The sequence below is a fragment of the Chelonus insularis genome, unplaced genomic scaffold (assembly GCF_013357705.1).
Source record: "Chelonus insularis isolate UGA/USDA-ARS -01 unplaced genomic scaffold, ASM1335770v1 contig_3_pilon, whole genome shotgun sequence".
Lineage (NCBI taxonomy): Eukaryota > Metazoa > Arthropoda > Insecta > Hymenoptera > Braconidae > Chelonus > Chelonus insularis.
In genome coordinates this window covers 2,253,724-2,273,453 of record NW_023276556.1, presented here as the reverse complement: position 1 = coordinate 2,273,453, position 19,730 = coordinate 2,253,724, and the positions used below count along the sequence as shown (strand labels likewise).

Sequence of the window (19,730 nt, the reverse complement as noted above, 5' to 3'; positions counted from 1 at the left end):
AATAATCTATGTTATTTTTTGTCTTGTTTACGCGCAACAGTAATCTCTTAAACAATATAATATTTATTTAAGTATTTTATTTTTGTTCCCTCAAAGTAATTGATAATTTCATTTTTTCATGCCATTATGAAAAAATTTCTAAAAAATTAGGCGTTAAATGTTAATAACGATTGTAAAATGTATAAGTTACAAACTTTTTATATAACATTAAATAGTTGTATCAATTAACAAAGATTTAATAGAAAAAATGTAGCTGTACAAAGTGTTAAGAATATATTTTTTAATATAATTGATTTAACATTTTATAAGAATTACTTCACGATGGCACCACAAATAGAGATAGTTGGAAAATTTTTTATCAAAACAACTTGTGACAATGCAAAGATCTGCATTCTAATCAACTTATATATAAATTTTCTTTTTTCACATAGAAATGCTAGTTAACAATTCCGTACGCTACGGATTTAATATTCGATAATTATTATTTCAATTGCGTAACTGCAAAAAAATGCAATAGTTTATTTAATATTTATCAATCCAATCATCAATTTAACATTTTTAATTTATACTTTTTTACCTAGTTTTCTTTGGTGAGGCTCTCTTTCATGAGCACTCAATTTTGTTTGTACGCATTGGTACGTATAACATAATTATAAATTGCAATAAAATTAATTCGTGCGATATGTAAGATTTATTTTTATAAAATAAAATACTTTCAAAACGAATATTCAATATTTAGAAAAAGGCACGAGATTCATTTCAGTAATAAATAAACTGAGATTCTTGAAAGATTAATCATAAATAAACATTTTTGCATTTAATACATATTATTAATCTTATTAATTAATGATAATTAAGCACCAGAATTAAAATTGATTTGATTCTGTAGAGTTGTGTTATATTGAACACGAGTTTTAGTTTGACCAGCAAATTTTTCAAATATATATTTCTTTATCATAATTTCATTTCCCACAATACTATATGAGCATCATTGGTGTTGGTTTCTTTGCATGAGTAGCTGGCCTTTGAGTTTTTGTCCCCAATAAATGGTTGAGGTGGTGAAGTTGTGTTATTTAATTGCCTCCAATTTACGTAACCACGTCCACCCATTAAAGTTAAAACTGTACGTTTTGGTTGATCTATTTGTTGTTGAATCTTTCGTTTATTTGTAGTACTATTTTTCTTAACGGTGTTTAATCGTGTTTGTTGAATAGTTTCTTTGCTATCAACTCCTGAGTTGACAGTATTTGAAGAAATTAATGGTTCGAGATTGAATGAAGTTGTTGTTGTATTTCCACTTGCTGTACTACTATTTCTAGATAATTTTCCAGTTTTAGAAAGATTTTCTTCAGATCCAGATGACGTATACAAAGAACTCGCGTGAGAGTCGACAGACCAGTTGGATAAATCTAAAGATCTAGGTCGCGTGATCTTCATTTTCAACCTTCGATCTAGAGTATTGACCTTGTTAGGTATTGCAGCTAATTCAGGATCACTACGTCTCAGACTTTCATATGTTGGATCAATTCCCGAGCTCGTATCATTTTCATAATCTTTCACGTACATTAACTCACCATAAAGCCCATAAACATCACAATTTTCTCCAGAACTTTGAGAACTAGCTATTGAAGTTGATAATAATCCTGGTGGTGATGAATTACTAGAAATTATTGCTCCACCAAAACCCCTTGGCAAAGTTTTTGATGCTCTAAAATCATTATCTTTATTCCGTTTTCTTCTTAGAGCAATAGGGCTTCCAGCTAATTGTTGCTTCAATTTATCAACATTATAAGAAAATGAGGACGACGAAGCCGTTGAGTTAGCAGATGATTCATTCAAACTTGCTCGATGATATTCTTGTCTTTTCCTTGATTGTTCTGATTGATCAGTTTGTCGATTGTGAGGTCTTAATTGTTGCTGATCTATTTCAGTTTGTTCATTCGAATTGTATTGAATTTGCTCATCGTCTTTTGAAGATTTACTGATTTGAGAGTTTTTATTATTTTGAATAGCCAGTAAAAAAGTAATTGGCCCAAAGTGTGCGTGATATGAAATATTTACTCGGCCACTTATAATAGGAACTCCTTCTAATCTTGGTAACGGAATAGTTAAACTAATTCCAACATTAGTACCAACCCAAAGAAGTCCTTTACAAGCCATTAAAGCTGTAACGTTTACACTAATTTGTGAATTTGAATTGCCATTATTGATATTATCACCGTAAGAGTTGCATGACGATAAACGATCGAGAATAGATGCTTTCGTTACTCGCAGAACATTAGAGGCAATATTTATGTCTTGAAGATGCTTAAAAGTTTCAGTATGATAAAGACAAACTGTACTGGAATTTTTTAATGCAACCCACAGACCAACGCCTGAATGAGCCATTAAATGTACATTACCAACATGTTCATGTTGCACACTAAAACTCTTCATTACCTCTCCAGAAGCTGCTTTAAGCACCCAAACTTTCTTTCCACAAGCTGCGTAAACAGTGTTATTTATTGGCATAAGACAAGCTACCGGATCAGCTCCTAAACAAATGACTGAAGGTTCTCCCATATGCCAATTTCTATCTACATTTCTTTTAAACATCAGTAAAGAACCGCTGCCAAGTGCTACAAAGACATTATCACAGTGATATTTTATTTGAATTACTGAACCCGATACTGAATAACTTCCAAGCTGTTCTTGTTTCTCGGGTTCAACTGCTGAATAAACAATTATTTTCCTTGAATCTGTTCCCATCCATACTTGATCACCTATTTGACAGGATTCTGGTTCATCAACCCCCTTAATGAATTCGATAGCAGCTACACGTGTTTCGACTAAATCAAATGTACTAATTTTCTTCAATGATATTGCTGAAGAAGCATTAGAAGTTGATTGGCTAAATACTGTAACGTGACTTGATACCCCATCCCCCGTGCAAATCCACAAATAACTTTGTGGATTTCGCGAAGTTCGTCGTCTAACTGTACGGGGATTATGGGTGGTATAGTAACATCCACAACGAACTTCTGACTTGTACTGAGAGTGATAAACTGCTTGAGAACTAACGAATAATGGCATCTTCGTGGATGGTCTTTGTTCTTGTTCAGGCACTTCCCAAGACGGTGAGTTATTTGGATCCAAAGCTAATTGAGCAAGTCTTAGCTCTGTTATCCAATCTTTTTTGACTAGTGGATTATCCGTTTGGAAAGTATACATTTGTCCTTGTTTAGTTGTAAGTTGAAGACAACAACTGTCTGCCCATATCATGTCTTCGTCTTTTTGTTGAATAGATGACTGAATTGACTGGAGAATTTGCTTTGTCGATGCAACGCTCATTCCCTAAACATTTAAATAAACATATTTGATTATAAATAAAGAATTACTATGTGATTTTAATTAGTAAAATAGGTACAAGGCTAATAAATACCTCGTAAGTTCCTTTGAGTTGCGTCACGAGATCACTTATCCTTGACATAACCTCATAGTCGTGCATAAGGTCATTCATCTCAGCACAAATACTATCGGCACCTGCTTGGTGATTGCTCTCGTTCATACCACAGCTTTTTTCCGATTTCAAACTCCCGCCTTTGTTGAGACCGGCTGTGAGTAATCGACTCAGTGTTGGAGATGTGCTGGTGTCTTGTATCTTTGAAGAATAATAAAATAAATTATAGATAATTTAATATTGTTGTACAACATACGTGCAATAAATCGCACGTGCTCATTTTCTGTGGAATATTTTCTCACAGACATTTACCTCTATGTCGGACACCGGATACGTCCATTTTAACGTAAGTCTTTCACTGCTTGAAAAGTCCTCGATAGATCTAGGTGTTACAGAAACACACACGACTAAATCGTTCAATAATAGCAATCTTCTTCTTTTTGATTTAGTTATCATGCCATTTTGATTAAACTCTAATTGAGTAACGTTGTCTTCTCTTATCAAATAACGAGAAGATGAAGAAAGAGGTCGATGAGCTAATTTTCCAGATACATGACGTAGCATTTCTTTAAATGCTTGGAATTGTTCAGCTTCACGTTTTCGTTCATTCAACATTTCTGCCAAGCTCTCTAACTGAGTTAATGCCAATTGAAGAGACATTCGGTCATGATGTCCTTGAGGTGTGTGCTTCAATAAGTCCTACAAAAGATATCAAGTTTAATAAATTATCATGTAGATTAAGAGATGCTTCAAAAATTCTATTGATCAGTCATAACGATAACCAAATTTTTCTCTGGCAGTCTTTTTTTAAACAAATGCAAGAATTTTGTTTCTCAAATAATTACAATGCAAATAACCAAGACTTAATAAAAATTTTAATTTATAATCCTCAAAGTTGTTATCTTAAAAATATTCTATTTACCTGAAGAAATAAAATAAATTGAGGAAACCTTTGAACAGGTTTAACCATAAGTCCAAAAAAAGACAATCTGTCATGGGCACTTATTTGTTTAACCTTGAAGAAATCGGCTAAAGCTGTTTTTCTTTTAGATTCTTGTTTAGCAAGATCCATAGCTTGTGAAAAATTGTTAATAAATCCACTGTAAATGTCAAGAACAATAGCTTTACTAAAGCTAGCAACAAAAACATCACCAAGCTTTTCATCTTTGTCCCAAGATCTCACACACTCAGCTAAGGCAATCCTGAAGAGTGTGTGGCATTGTAGGATTTCTGGTAAACGATGAAATAAAGTGGCTATTTTAGCTTGACTTAGTACAGGTGGTGATGACTCTTCTAAAGGTTTCTTGTAATCATTAACTAATCTTTGTAATGTTGCAACATAGCTATTCTCAGAATGAACAATGGCAGCAACAATGTGACGTCGTTTTAATTGTTGAGGAGTAAGATTTGGGGGTGCTGGTGGAAGAGTTGGAGGTGCTTGTCTGCGAGGATGCATACACTGGAATTGCATGATAGCAGCAGCTGTATTGCTGCCTGAAGTATAGCTCTCTTCCTCGACCTAAAAATTTGCACAATTAATTTAGACACAAGGACTATTTATTTTAATGATATTGTTTAGATTCATTTGTAATCGTAATGAAGATATTTATTACCTCAACAAGTCGGGACATTGGCGAGCCAATTGGAGCCACCGGTGACTGTTGTAATGGCGTTGATGACTGCTGTTGTTTTATTGGACTGCACATTGACACAATCGAAGTATCCGAGGACGACGAGTCCACATCATATTGATGTGTAGACCCTCGCATACGAATACTAAACCAGCGTGATAATCTTCCTTGATTACCTGCTGCATCTAAAGTGTCTGCTGGGCAGTTATTACTCAGTCTTATGTTTTGTGATCTCAACTTGTCACATAGAGTCTTTGCTTTGTGCAATGTATTCCGTAACTGACAATTACTTTTTATACTGATATTACTTTTTTCACTTTCATCGTCAGACGAATGTTCATGATCTGACGCTGAACACCACGAATCTTCACTTTTCACAGAATTCGAGGAGATGTTTGAATTTGTAGGCTCCAAGGGTTGATGATGCTGAGACTGTCGTTTTGACACTGCCTCCATCCTAGCTGATGGTACTCCTACGTCGTCCCAAGATTGACACCTCGATCGTGGTTCATCTAAATAACAAAATTATTATCGTTAATAATCGCTTTATTTCTATCATGTCACTTTTCATAGAACCAGTAATTTGATCGTTTAAAATTAACTCAGATGTGACTAATTATTAATGATTAAACAATATTTTTAATTTCATTTTAATTTTTTTGTGGAAAAAATTATTAGTCGATTTCAAGTAAATTTTTTTTTACAACAATTATAGAGAAGCTTTTAATACAATTAACTACTAATAATATCAACAAAATGATTTAACATATAATTGTACAATAATTGTTTTTTTTAATTGATTGACTGATAATTTTAGTAATTAACTACATATTATTGTGTGAAAAGTAGCTAATTGACTTATAATAATAATAATACCTCCTAATATGAATATTGAATTTCATCAATAATAAATTATTTATTATTATATTCTTAAACATTATAATTTGTTTACCCTCTCATAAAACAAGGTAAATTTAATTATAATTTCTTCTGAACAGCAAGTACATAATTATAATTATGTTTAATTAATTATTATTTTTGACGACTAATCAAGTTCCCGGCTGTTTGCTTTAATTAAAATATTTTTTTATTTGCAAATTAATATTAATTTATCAATCTCATCAAGAGAATATTTAATTATTATATTTATCATATGATTCCAACAAAAACAAGTATGAAATAGAATCAAACAATTAAAAATATCTATTACTGAATCAGGTATTCTCCACAACACGATTCTAGGTAAATAGTATTTCTTTTCAAACTTGTCATTATAAATTCATTTTTTTCCCTACAACATGAACATTTATTTCAACAGATTTGAATGATCTTACTCCAAATATTTTACTATCTATCAAAACGACTGAAAAGTAAATCTTGAATAGAAATCAACAGGAAATACCATGTTTAGAAATTAGATGAAAGATATAAAGACGTTCTACAGGTTGCTCATAAGCGCGCTATACATGTCTTGATATCTGACATACTGATCGAACAAAAACATTGCGTGCATTCACGCGTATTATTATTCACATGCAATGTTATCGAATATTATATACATATATTCAATATATGTATGTATATCATACACATAAGAGCCAATATCTATGTAATGGAAAGTACACATACGTACTCGACCAACTGCGCGTGCTAACTACTCTATAGTGCGTACATTGCAGTCATCTATTCAATGACGGAAGTATCTATTTATAAAATATATTCCATCTCCTGCGCCAATATTTAATTCCATTCCCTAAACTGTCTAAATCACTTTCTCAAACGTAACATCCAGTAGGCCAACTGTCCCCTTATACATACAATAATTGAAGATAATCTTCAATAATGAAGACGTAGATAGAGTAGTGGAAATAAATAAATCCTTCCATTGATAATGTCTTCACTACTGATGAATTTAAATCACTTGATGATTAACGCAATTTAATAAGAACGTGGGAATTGTCTGTGTGTGTTGTGGTTGAACATAAATCCAGTGGTTATATTAGCTGATGGACAGAATGATTAGCATCGTAAACACTTACTTGACTTGAACAATATTTAAACTTGTTCACACTTCTCATGTGTTGAATCTCAAAGGTTGATTGATCCAGTTTGGAATCCTGGTAAAACACAGTGCGCACAAAATAATGAAACACATGTATTGTGATAGTTTGTGAACACAACAGACTGTAGTACACTATTGCTTCTTCGTCGTGTACTTCTATTCTTTCTCGCAAAGTCCGAACTAACCACAAATGTATGTGGGGGAGCCGATTCTACCGGATTCCACCTCCTCCAATACATCGCTCTCCTTCTTCCTCTTTACTTGCCTTCCATCTCCAATGTTTTTCTCCTCCCGCTCTCTCCCTCGTTCTTCTATTCCTTATGTCAACGCATTAGCTTTATTTATACTGTACGCAAGCCTGCTCACATGAAAATATTACATGTGAAATGCCATTGTCCTTTCTACTACTTGTCCTAACTGTCCACTTGAATTTTCGTTTGTATGTATGTTGGGTCTATCGTTGATGGTAATCATAGCTTATTATATCATCTAATTATTATTACGTGAATGAATATGAATAACAGAAATGTTTTAATGTTGACTTTATGGTACGGTGATGTTGAATTATGTGGAAACAAAGGTATTGGAGAACTGATATCATGTGTTGTCTATTTGATAAAAATAATTCAATAGATTCCGGAAACGTAGACGTGATAACTCAGTTGGCTATATAAAGCTAACAAGTGTAGAGTACGTATAGATAGGTAGGACGACGTATGCTATGAAAACACGGGTTGTGTACTTGTGAACAGGTAGTGGCAGATGTAGGTTGTAAATGCACAAATCAGAGAAATTCAATCATGCAGTAATTCTACATGTTGAGAACAAATGGTTTAAAAATAAAGTAAGTCGGTCAAAAATATAGAAATATATATGAAAAAGATTCTAGACAATAATTTCTATAGCGTATGCTTTGTGCTATTATAAAATAAATAGACCACTAGATAAGTTGAAGTTGCGTTAGACAGTTTCAAATAAGAAATGAACAATAAAAGTATTCAAATACATTGACAACTCATTTCAATAAAACCAACTTATTTTCTGATAAAATTTTGTTTTTAAATTAAAATAAATATGAATAATAGAAAAGTTTTACTATCTTTTTTAAAAAACTTGGTCGATTATATTTAATTACAATAAGTGAAATTAATTTGAATATTCTAAACATTTTTTTTTTTTTTTTTTTTTTTTTAAGAAAATTAAAAATTCATTGTGTTCATATTTGGTTAAAAGTTCAGTTATTACTGTTTTAGAATTTAAATAAATTCCAATGGGGTATTTGAAATTAACTTTACATGACTGTGTTGATAGAAGAATGTATTATTTAATATAATCAACTTATCTATTTATGAGAGAAACAAAACTAAAAATTATCATTTCCAACCTCGCTTTCATTTCCTCTTACAAAATTAGTTCTAATAAAGTTCAACGATTCTATTACAAGTTAATTTTAGTTTTATTAGATAAAGTTAAAATCAGATTTGTTAATGAGAGCACATCAAAAAGAATTTATTTGAGATTATTTTTGTTTCTCTAATTAAAATACTCTAAATTTCTCCAATCTATTTTTGTTTTCTAAATATTAATTTAATTTATCCAATTATTGAGCTTCACAAATATTTTAGAAATAACTTGTCTTCTATATTAACTATTTTTTAAAAAATAACAAATTTTTTAATAAACTATAAATTAATGCTCCAATTCTTATTGAAGTTTATCTTTTAATAATTTAATTTACATCTGTCAAAATAATAAAATTTTAATTAAGTCAACAAAGTTATAAATGCTTAAACTTATGTATTACTTTGTATCATGAAATATTAGTTAAATATTCAATTAATAAATTACATAAACATCTCATATGTATGGGATACATGCTTCTTCATTGAATAGATAAATTGTTCACGTCACTTTTCTACATACATACTAATAGAATAATGAAAAAAGTGACATAAAAATTCATTTATGTTTCCACAAACATTGTGCTCTAAAAAAAAAAGAATCAGCTGTATATGTATTTTTTAATCTCATAATTATTCTTTTGTTATGCTCATTGAATTTATCTACTCCAATATATTATCCTTTTTTAGGTAACAAATGATAAGTCATTTAGATAAAAAATGTGTGTAGTTAATAAAAATAATATACTTTTTAATTAAGGGGAATAGTAGAGTAAATTAATCTGCTTATCCACTGTTAAGAAACTTTTTCCTAGATGATATATAGTTCTTTCTCTATCATTAATCTCTATCAATAAAAAAAAACCCCAGGATAATTTTAATGTTTAAAAATAACGCGGGTATTTGTTGAAAACACAATGAATGAACTAGAAAAAGTCAGTAATGAAATGGAATTAATTGAATATTACTGCGTGAGTAAACGTTCTCGCTTTGGCAAATGTTGATGCTGAGTTGTTAGATTGAACAGTTCGGTCGCTTGAGTTTAATCATGCGGGCACAATAACGTCCTTCGTAAGTGACCAACTTCCGGCGTCAATTTACGCTTGTGTGTCTCATCGATGGGTCATTCCCCACGAGATATTATGATTAAATGGCCTGTTCTATTCTGTAATCACAGAATTACTATTTGCTTTTGGCTACTTTTTAATCTTTGATTATAAAGCATTAACTGAAGTTGAAAAATTCTCTTTTTCTGATCTTCACCTTGATTTTTTTCTCGACTTTATAAGCCCAATTTAGACTTTACAACGACACCACTCGAACGTCGAACCGGACTTAGTCATCGTCATGGTGTTGCTGGCAGTAAGTAAACGTAGTTGAAGAAGACGAAACAGGCAAAATGAGATATTTAAATAGGCAAAGAAAGTAAAGACAGCTGCGGTACATATCAAGTTTTGCTTAGGTTGAGGTGGTTAATTAGTTTGATATTTTAAAGAACATTTAACGTGGAATAGAAGAGCACACATTGAAAATTTATTCGGTCTGGCAACGCCGCGCAGTCTAGTTGAAATCTCCATGGGTGTCATTCTCTTGGTTCCTTTCTTTATCTTTCTCCCTTCTAGCTGGTAATATTGGCCTGCGCGCACCCGCAAGTATACTGTACACCAGAGATTCCGTTGAAAACTCATATGTATAATCAAATATACCTCTCAGTAACTAATACTACTACAAGCATATAATCAAAAAATAATCATACAATCAATTTATAGAGTATTGTTCAACTTACATTTGATGAGAACAACACCATTGTGCATTTCTTCCATGTCTATATAGAAATAACACTACGTGTATTGTCAGCCTCCTCACGGTATCCCGGAGGAGGCTGCTCCAAAATTCACCTTAATAATTTATTGTCAATACTACGATAAAAAATGTTTAATTGAAATAACAAAACCATTGATTCCAGTATTACTAACACCATCATCCACAGAATCAACGTTGTTAAAAAAAAACTTAATGTTTACAAGTCTACCAAATTATGTAATAACGTAAACAACAAGAAACAATAGAAACTAGAAGTATTAATTACGCGGAACAAGCGAGTTTTTATTTAATTACCACAACGTGGAACTGGTGAGAGGAAAAATAGTCGTAAAAAATTTTTAGGATTGTAGGGATAGCACACCACATGATGGCGGGCACTAGAGCTACTATACAGCCTTGGTGTTGCTTGGCGTTTCGCGTACTGAAGGCAGTTAAGCAGCAAAACGGAAGTGTGGAGGGGCAAAGCAAGCCTCAGAGAGTGCTGTTTAGTTGGACTCTTGGTGCTGCTGCTGGTACTGCTATGAATGTCTCTGTGTGTGAGAATACATGCTGTATACTCAACAGCAGGAAAACGAAGAAAGCAAATATGTAGTATCGTGGTCGGCAATGAAATCAGAAGAGGACAAAGAAATCTATCGTATAGAAGAGAGTTAAAAACACATAAAGCTCACGAGAGATGAATTTTGTTGTATGAAAGATGACCGAAAGACGGCGCCAGTCTACAAGACATGAACTTTTATCAGCTTCTTCATCAAATATAATATCTTTAAACAACGAAAACAGAATTTTTTAGGCTTAATTATCAACATTCCATTCATTTGAATATCCATTAAATTAATTATTACTGACCACATTGACCAACATGTTGGAAAGCAACTTTTCAATTGGACGATAGTAAAATTGATAATGAAAGTATTTATGTCGATAATCCAGTTTTGGAACTTGTTGTTTCAACTAATCTGCTTGTTTTGTTTTGGATTTGAATTACCTAAACAATATCAAGTCAAAAGAATATATAGCATGCGTGCTACCGTTTAGATTTAGTCAGTATAGGGCGATTATCATCAGTAAGCAAGCGAGGGACGTGACAAATGTGCACGTGGCCTGCATCTGCTTCTCTACGTTCGACGAATGACCCTTAGCTGACCCTTACCAAGTACCAATAATTAACTGTACTATACTCAACCAAGCGCATTGCAAGCTAGTGTGCTTACGTCACATTATATCCAAGGCACGTTCTCACGATTCTTTTCGTTAGCAACGGTTTTGCATTAACCACCGCAGTAAATATAATCACTAAAAATCAATTAACCACACACATACCACTGACTTTTGACGCGTGAGCAAACACCTGGAATTTTTTCCATCCTTTCCAGCCTTTTTTCCATATCATAGCTGCTTTATTTTTTCGATTTGGCATATTGGCAATCAGTTTAGTACACGATGTGGAAGCCATTAGTGATTTATCCAAGTCTCTCCTTAGAGATCCAGCTCCTGACCTGGAATTTAATGAAATTGTCATTTATTTTCTTTAGGTTTGACAGGTCGATAGGTATATAGAAGCCAATAGAGTCAATAATGAGGAAGAATAGAAAGTGAAAAAAAGAGGTCAGGCATTACAAGAAGTAGTAACTGTAAACAAGTACCTATAGCTGGCACTAGAACTCCCACTAAAGCCACTGTCTAAATCACAGCCGACAAAGAGTGATGGGGGTTCATTAGATGATAGAAATGAAGGAGCCATTCGGTTTTGTCCTTTCTCATCATCTTGGCTCTCTTTGACATTGTGTTCATCATCATTCTCGTTATCCTCTACTGTACTCGGCATCAACATTGCTTCAACACTTAAGTTTAATTCTCCAAGGACACGACGATGACGGGAATGAACTCGACGTACTTCTTCAGCTACGAGTGATCGATGAGATTCACTGAGTCCTAATCGACACTGCCTGCTAAATTAAGTTAACAGTTTTGATATTTAGAATAGACATAATATTTCTTTTATTATTAGGATATATGTATTAATTCTTTCAAGTTCAGTACGATAAATAACGTACCAAGAAGCGATTTCTCTATAAAACGCTTCAAGAGCATAAAAATTAAAGAACAGCAGTCCTTTGTCATTGATGTTTTCCGGTGTCTTTTAAGTTTTACGCCCTTTTACAATTTATATCCCATAAAATGCCGACCTTTTCTTTGCTCTGTCTACCAGAGCTTACCTACCTGATCTCAGATATTTCTTCGTAAATATTCTCTTCTGTCCCATATCGCGTGACATAGGTGTGTCGCTTTGCCAAGTCCCGAACAGGTGGTTGGCGCTGCAGGTGATAAGTCCATTGACGATTTGACGGCTCCTCCACAGAGCAGGAATGAGGATAGAGTAAAGATATTCTACTTGACGGTCCAGGTTCATAGCAAGCATATGAATAATCTTGAATTACTTGTGGCTGACATTGTAATTGTTGATGAGATTGAAAGTGTTGAGCTTGCTTTTGCTGATGCAGCTGATTTTCAGCCATGGGTGGTGGATAAGGTGGTGGAGGTGGGAATTCAAGACTTACACAACGAGATGTGTTACCACCAACAGGTGCTGATAATCCAGTATAACTTGGAGTCGTAGACGATGCCATAGCTCATCTTTTTGGCATCATCATCACCATCATCACTATCATTCTATCACTGGGCTTTATTAATTCACTTACGGTTTATTTTGCTGATAGAACTGCAAGCAGACATATTTCAATTAAATTAAACTGGCTCGTAATCAATCTTGATGATATGCTCGTTTAAGAAGAATATGGTCACTTACTTTTTAATGACATCCATTAATTTTTGAGCTTTGAATCTCTAATTTAGAATCACTAATTACACTATTGTCACAAACATTTCCATCAACAGTATAATAACTCCTTTTAATATTCGTTTGTTTTATTTTTGCCTCTTCTCTTCGTCTGGTGTCAGAAGATAGCTTCGCGTTCATCCATTGTTAGGAATAAACGAGCACGAGCACGCACGCCTCTCTTGAGACCGGTCAACTGGTCGGCTGCTTATTCTCTTATGAATGTATAGTAAGTAAGTAAGCAAGTAAGAGAGGGAAAGAAAATAAGAGCAAAATGATAGAGTGAACAAGCGAATCACTTGCTTTGGCCCCACAACAGCACCCACAGTTCACTTTGCAGCACTTGGCAGTCGTTTCAGGTACATAAGCACTCAAAAATAATTCAGTCTTTCAGAAGTACCACCACGAGAAAGAGCATAAAAAATGCTTTAACAGCACGCAAACGAGTTCAAATTACATATTTCGGGGCATTATTAAATCAAAACTGATTGTAGAAGTAATGATCGTGTAATTGATCTACCATCCATTTTTTTTCTCAAGTCGCTTTATATATCTACATATACCTATATATATATATAAAGTCTTCATTTATTTTACTTTGGCTTCTTAGCAAATATATCACGTTTTACTATTATAATATGGTCCCACATAATATATAACTATAACTGTTGTTTAGTCACGAAAAGACAAATACACGTACAAATAGTGGCACGCGACATGGCCCGGCACGGAAACAATAAATTCCATAAGAGTTTTCAACGGTCTTATTGGAAGCACGCGGCACACTAAACAACCAAGTTTTGGTGAGTGTAAACTACTGTACGAACAATTGGACACTAACGTCTCTCGCGTCTTGGTGCTTGAGGAATTCCAAGGCAAGAAGGAAACCCGAGAGAAGAAACGTTAGACGTCTGACAGAGACAGATAGTGAGAAAGAAAGAGAAAGTAAATGGGAAAACATGTGAATGATCTGCCACAAGGGGGCGACTCTGTACAGTATATGGATCGGTTGCAGAAAATCATTTTTTGCATGATAGGATTCAGTGAACCAAAAACGATACTTCCTTTTTTATATCTTTAATAATAATACCAGTTCATAATAATTTTTATGTACTGGATACCATTTAAATTTATTCAAGTTAATTCGATCACATCGATTGTTTTTTTCTTGCCTTTAGTAAATATCAAGGATTTTTATATTTTCATTTCAATCAATTTATCAATAGAATTTTTATGTAAAATAAATCAAAAAATGTTAATTAATTTATTCAATAAGTGATTAACTTTTAAATATTACTCTGTATATTTATTTAATTGCTTTAATTATCAAGTCAAAACAATCACAATCACTGTATTCAACCTTATGATTATTTTTTTTCTTTCATTAAGATAATAATTATAATAATTTTATTGTAATATTTTTCATACAGAAAATCAATGATACTAAAGGCCGGATTATTTATTTTACTTTTTACAAGTCATCATTATCGAAGTTATCGTAATATATTAAGTGTCTTCTGATATCTCCCTGTATTACTTTTTATCGAAATTATCATATGACACTAGAGTTTCAGCATTCGATGAGTTAGCATTCATTAGTTTTAAATTCATTACATTAAGAAGAAAATATTGCAATATTTATATAAGATTAAATTATATTACTGTCACCATATAATTATAAGTTAAACAGTGAAAGATGTATAATTATTCATCTGTAATCAGAAGTGTGGGTGGAATCAAATCGTCTCCAAAAGAGATACTTTCTCCATTAGCAGTACCTCAGAGAAGACTTTTGTTAGGTCCTGGTCCAAGTAATTTATCGCCAAGAGTTATAAAAGCATTGAGTAATCCACTCTTGGGACATATGCATCCGGAAACATTTAAGGTAGATTATAAAATATTAAAAATATGTGTTTTTTAAGTTGAATAAACTCTTCAAATTCTTATGTAATTAGTTAATGGATGAAATCAAAGCTGGACTTCAGTATGCTTTTCAAACAGAAAACAGACTCACTTTAGCCATAAGTGCATCAGGCCATTCTGGTATGGAAGCTTGTCTCGCTAATCTACTTGAGACTGGCGACAGAATTTTAATTGTCAAAGGTGGCCTGTGGGGTGAAAGGGCTGAGAATATGTCAAAGCGACTTGGTGCACGTGTAAGTTTTGAAATAACTTTCCATTAATTGATTCATTCATTTAGCCTGTAGATACTATTTAACCATAACATTTTGCAATAACACAAATAAGTTCAATGGTTGACTGATTATTCAATCATATTTTCCAAAATTATTGTTTATATTTATATCAAATAATCACATATAATTACACAAAAATTAAAAGTAAATATAGAATTACAAAACAAAAACATTATTTTTAATTAAATAAACTCACTTGGCTCTGAAGGATAAATTATCTTGAGAGTAAGATTTATTATTCATGATTTCTTATGAAGAATGTTTGTTTTAATGAATGAACTTTTCTTTGAAAAGTAAAAATACACTTAAACCGTATCTCTGATATAACATACTCAAAATTCATTTGATATCATCATGCATATATGGTATACTCTTTCCATGATACTCTCTGAAAGATGATTTTATCATTACAAAATCCAATCTGATATTTGAGTGATAATATTTTCCAAGAGTAGTAAGGAGAGTTATCATTCTAAAAGAAACCGAAATACTTATGAATGAGTTATATTGTAGACAAAGTATCACGTACATGGGAAATGTCATATATAGTACTTTGTACCAGATTCAATGTTATCTATACCCATAAATAGATATTTTATTTTTTTTTATCATTCTAAATTTTTACTTCATTAAAACTTAATGCGTTGAAAGATATTTTCTATTAATTTCAAATCATCTTCACAAGTATTTGTGAATTATTCATAAAACCATACCTAACTTTTAATACATTTTTCAATATACGATTAATTCATTTTTTACATTTTATTGATTACTGATGGTTTATTGTCATTAATATCTATTATACCCAATGCATCAATACATCCGAAATGTCCTATTGTTATTAATGTCATGACATTCAGTGACATGAATATTATATCGAATATTGACTATAATGTACCACCCCATCACATAGAATTCATAGAACATCATTTTATACCTGTTATATTATATGTATACTGGTTTGTTCTCAGCACTCGGACGTAATAGATAATATAAGCTGAAAATGTTAAATACAGTAATGTATATAATTTAGCTGAAAAATAAATATCCATAATAATCAAAACAATAATTTCGATGTGACAAGGAGATAAATGAAAAGTGAAAAATATGAAGACTTCTGAAGTAGTATTGAAAATGATCATAAAACAGTTCTTAGAAAATAGATAACAAAGGCAGTGTGTGAAGCCAATCGATTGAAAAAATATTTGAAACGTCTGTTTGTCATGTAAATTCATTTCGGAGCCGAAAAATGAGTTAATTTGTGGCTGCTCTTGTTAAGTTAATGGAATATAGAGAAATTCTTTATGAAAATAATATGAATCATGAGTCTTTGAAACTGAATCGAAGAAACGACATATTCTAAAGAATTTAGATTACTATTTCCCGAATTTCAATACATAATGTCCTTAAATTATATTGTTAAGTTGATGGTAGATTTTGTTTCCAAGAGTTATCCCGGCATGTAAGATGATTTTGGCAATTAATTATTGAAAGACAGATAGGAGGGTTCTATTGACAAAATAAATTCTTTCTTGATCTTTAAATTAAATTAAAAAATAGAATTCATTCATTAATTCTTGATATCTTGATATGAAATATTAAAAAATCATTGACATATTCATCAAATAATTTTGATTACCACTGAGCCTCCCAGTGATGTTAGATAAATTTTTTTAATTGTTTCGTAAATTAAAATTCAGTTGACTTTTAAAAAATTGTTTATACAGAAACTTTTCTTTTGAAATTATTTGCATGAAAGGTCAAGAAACCTAAACACACACAGATCCAATAAATATTTTAATTAAAATTTCTTGACTCAATAAGGTAATTCCCACTCTCTTAGATTAGAAAAATATATATATATATATACATAACAAACTAAAAAAAATGTATTAGGTGAGAGTAAAAGGAAGGAGACTGCCCGATTAATCCAGGATCATATAATAACGAGTACTAACGTACTTAGTAATATTTATCTGTTAATCTTAGCATATATAACTTATCTCGTTAAAATTGTTTAAGTAAATGATTTTAATAACTAGATAAGTATCAGCAGTCCCGTATACATTGGATTGGCACGAAACTTTTAATACATAAATAACATTCGCACTCAACTCATTTTTGTAGATTCAAATGTACTGCCATATACTGATAGATTAAGTCCAACATTCCAATAGTTAGCATTAAAGAACGTATGTACTGGTAATGTAATCAAATAATAAAAATGAAAGTCTCTTAAATCACCAGGTAAGAACTTTAAACACAGAATTGGGTGTTGCTTTCACTCTAGACCAACTCGAAATAGCTATAGATCAATGGAAGCCTTCTGTTGTTTTTTTGGCTCATTCAGAATCATCAACTGCTTTAAAACAACCATTAATAGGCATTGGAGACATTTGTCACAGGTATGTTAAATTTATCTACATGATTAACTGTCTCTCTTTATTGACATATTTATTTAGATATGAAGCTCTGCTTATCGTTGATACAGTAGCATCTCTTGGAGCTGAACCTTTTTTCATGGATGCTTGGAAGATCGATGCTGCTTACACTGGCAGTCAGAAAGTTTTTGGGGCACCTCCTGGTCTTACACCAATATCATTTAATGCTAGAGCTGAGTAGGATAATTTTGATTAAATAACTAAATAATTTTGGACATCAATGAAATTACTTCTCATTTTTATTAGAAAAAAAAATAAAAAAAGTATTAGTCATTTTTGACGGTCACTCACCGACCTTGGGAAATTCCCAAATTATCTTAGATATTTTTAAGAGTTAAAAAACTAACAAAGAGGTTCTAAATTGAACTAACAATGAATAATCTCTTATTTTTTTATCACATGTCAATAAGTCTGTCAATATGGCCGTGATAAATCTGAAAATACTACAGTAGTTGTTAAAGTAATTTCCACTTTCTTCTTTAGAGCTTGAAAAGTTTTTTTGTAACTGTAGAATTTATGCTTAACTCATTGAGAATGATATACTCATCTATGTAGTTTAAATTTTAATTAAGGAATCTTTATTTTTTATAGAACCTTTCCAACTTAATCAGCTATAAAAATTGATATTCACATTTGAAATTTCTTTTATGTCCAATATAAGCTATAATTAATACACTTAATAACTATCAAGATTAGAAATGATAATCTATTGTTTGAATTCGACAGAAAAAAATTATTTTCACGTCTTACAAAAGTGAAGTCTTTTTATTGGGACATGATAGAGTTAGGCAACTACTGGAATTGTTTCAATGAACCCGTGAGGCGTTACCATCATACAATATCAGCTACACTACTTTATGGGCTTAGAGAAGGATTAGCTCAGTTAATAGAAGAGGGCTTAGAAACCTCATGGAAAAGACATGCAACTGCAGCTAAGAAACTCGTTGAGGGATTACAGAGTCGAGAATTACAGTTATATATTAGAGAACCAGAACATCGATTAAGTACGATCACTTCTGTTGTGATACCTTTGGGAATAGATTATAAACTTGTACTCAGAAGACTATTGGAAAAGTATGTTATTCAATAATCTACCTACCAAAACTATTTAAACTATTTATTTGAAATATAATTAATTAGGTGGGACATTGAAATTTCTGGAGGACTTGGACCAACAGTTGGAAAAATATTTAGAATCGGTTTGATGGGTATTAATGCTAGGGAGGAAGTTGTTGACCGATTCTTAATAGCTTTGGATGAGGTGTTAACTTTTGCTAAAATGCATAGTCAGCTTTAAACTAATTAAGTAAATGATTATCTTCAAATTTTTAGAGTATTTCCTTTATTTTTTTATTCAATGAAAATACTGAAGTCGGCATACACTCTTTGAATTGTAACCCCTTACATAATGTCGGATTTTCATTCTTGTCTTATTGAAAAATAACGTAATCTTCATCGATACAAATGTGTAATAATGCAATATGATACAATTACAATAATATATTTATAACGCGACAACCAAGATAAGCTCGAACGATATGATGTGTTGAAAAATAATTATTTTCAATTGATCGTCAACATTACATTGACTCTTGATAATTATAAAACAACATGAGTTAACCATTTTAAACGCTCAACGCTTTTCACTTTTATAAAACAATTAAAGTAGTGGCTAAACTCAATGCTGTTTTCAAGTAGTTATAAAATAATTTCATAAAGATATGTAACTAGTTTATATACAAATTTATTGAACCACATTGTTAAAAAATATGAAGGGCCTATATAATTAATAAAGCTTTACGTTTCTAATTAAAATTTTTTTTTATTTTTTAACATTTTTTTGTTTTCATTCATTTTTCTACATTCTAAATATCTTTAGTTAATAAAAAATATCAATAA

At 31.7% G+C, this 19,730-nt stretch overlaps 3 protein-coding genes across 7 annotated transcripts in view; 2 read left to right on the top strand and 1 right to left on the bottom strand.

The window, feature by feature from the left end:
• Rnb (R and B) overlaps nucleotides 1-19,730 on the top strand; it is an 80,976-nt gene that overhangs the window by 6,689 nt on the left and 54,557 nt on the right. The gene's annotated exons all lie outside the window — the stretch shown is intronic.
• LOC118068476 (rho guanine nucleotide exchange factor 10-like protein) lies at nucleotides 919-14,090 on the bottom strand. Of its 5 annotated transcripts, none has more exons than XM_035085909.1 (9): nucleotides 13,166-14,090; nucleotides 12,580-13,078; nucleotides 12,003-12,305; nucleotides 11,680-11,855; nucleotides 5,053-5,582; nucleotides 4,362-4,958; nucleotides 3,752-4,138; nucleotides 3,422-3,640; nucleotides 919-3,333 (listed from the first exon to the last, which is right to left on the bottom strand). In XM_035085909.1, exons 2-9 carry the CDS (start codon nucleotides 12,984-12,986, stop codon nucleotides 955-957), a joined length of 4,998 nt encoding a protein of 1,665 aa, XP_034941800.1. In that variant the 5' UTR covers nucleotides 12,987-13,078; nucleotides 13,166-14,090; the 3' UTR covers nucleotides 919-954. The 5 variants fall into 5 exon arrangements, with proteins under 5 accessions (XP_034941800.1, XP_034941799.1, XP_034941801.1 ...); XM_035085907.1 differs by having other exon boundaries at nucleotides 955-3,333; nucleotides 12,003-12,308; XM_035085908.1 differs by lacking the exon at nucleotides 13,166-14,090 and having other exon boundaries at nucleotides 12,003-12,308; nucleotides 12,580-12,986.
• On the top strand, nucleotides 14,692-19,631 carry Agxt (Alanine-glyoxylate aminotransferase). The gene is made up of 6 exons (XM_035085922.1): nucleotides 14,692-15,080; nucleotides 15,151-15,351; nucleotides 17,638-17,795; nucleotides 17,853-18,008; nucleotides 18,558-18,905; nucleotides 18,972-19,631. Exons 1-6 carry the CDS (start codon nucleotides 14,892-14,894, stop codon nucleotides 19,126-19,128), a joined length of 1,209 nt encoding a protein of 402 aa, XP_034941813.1. The 5' UTR covers nucleotides 14,692-14,891; the 3' UTR covers nucleotides 19,129-19,631.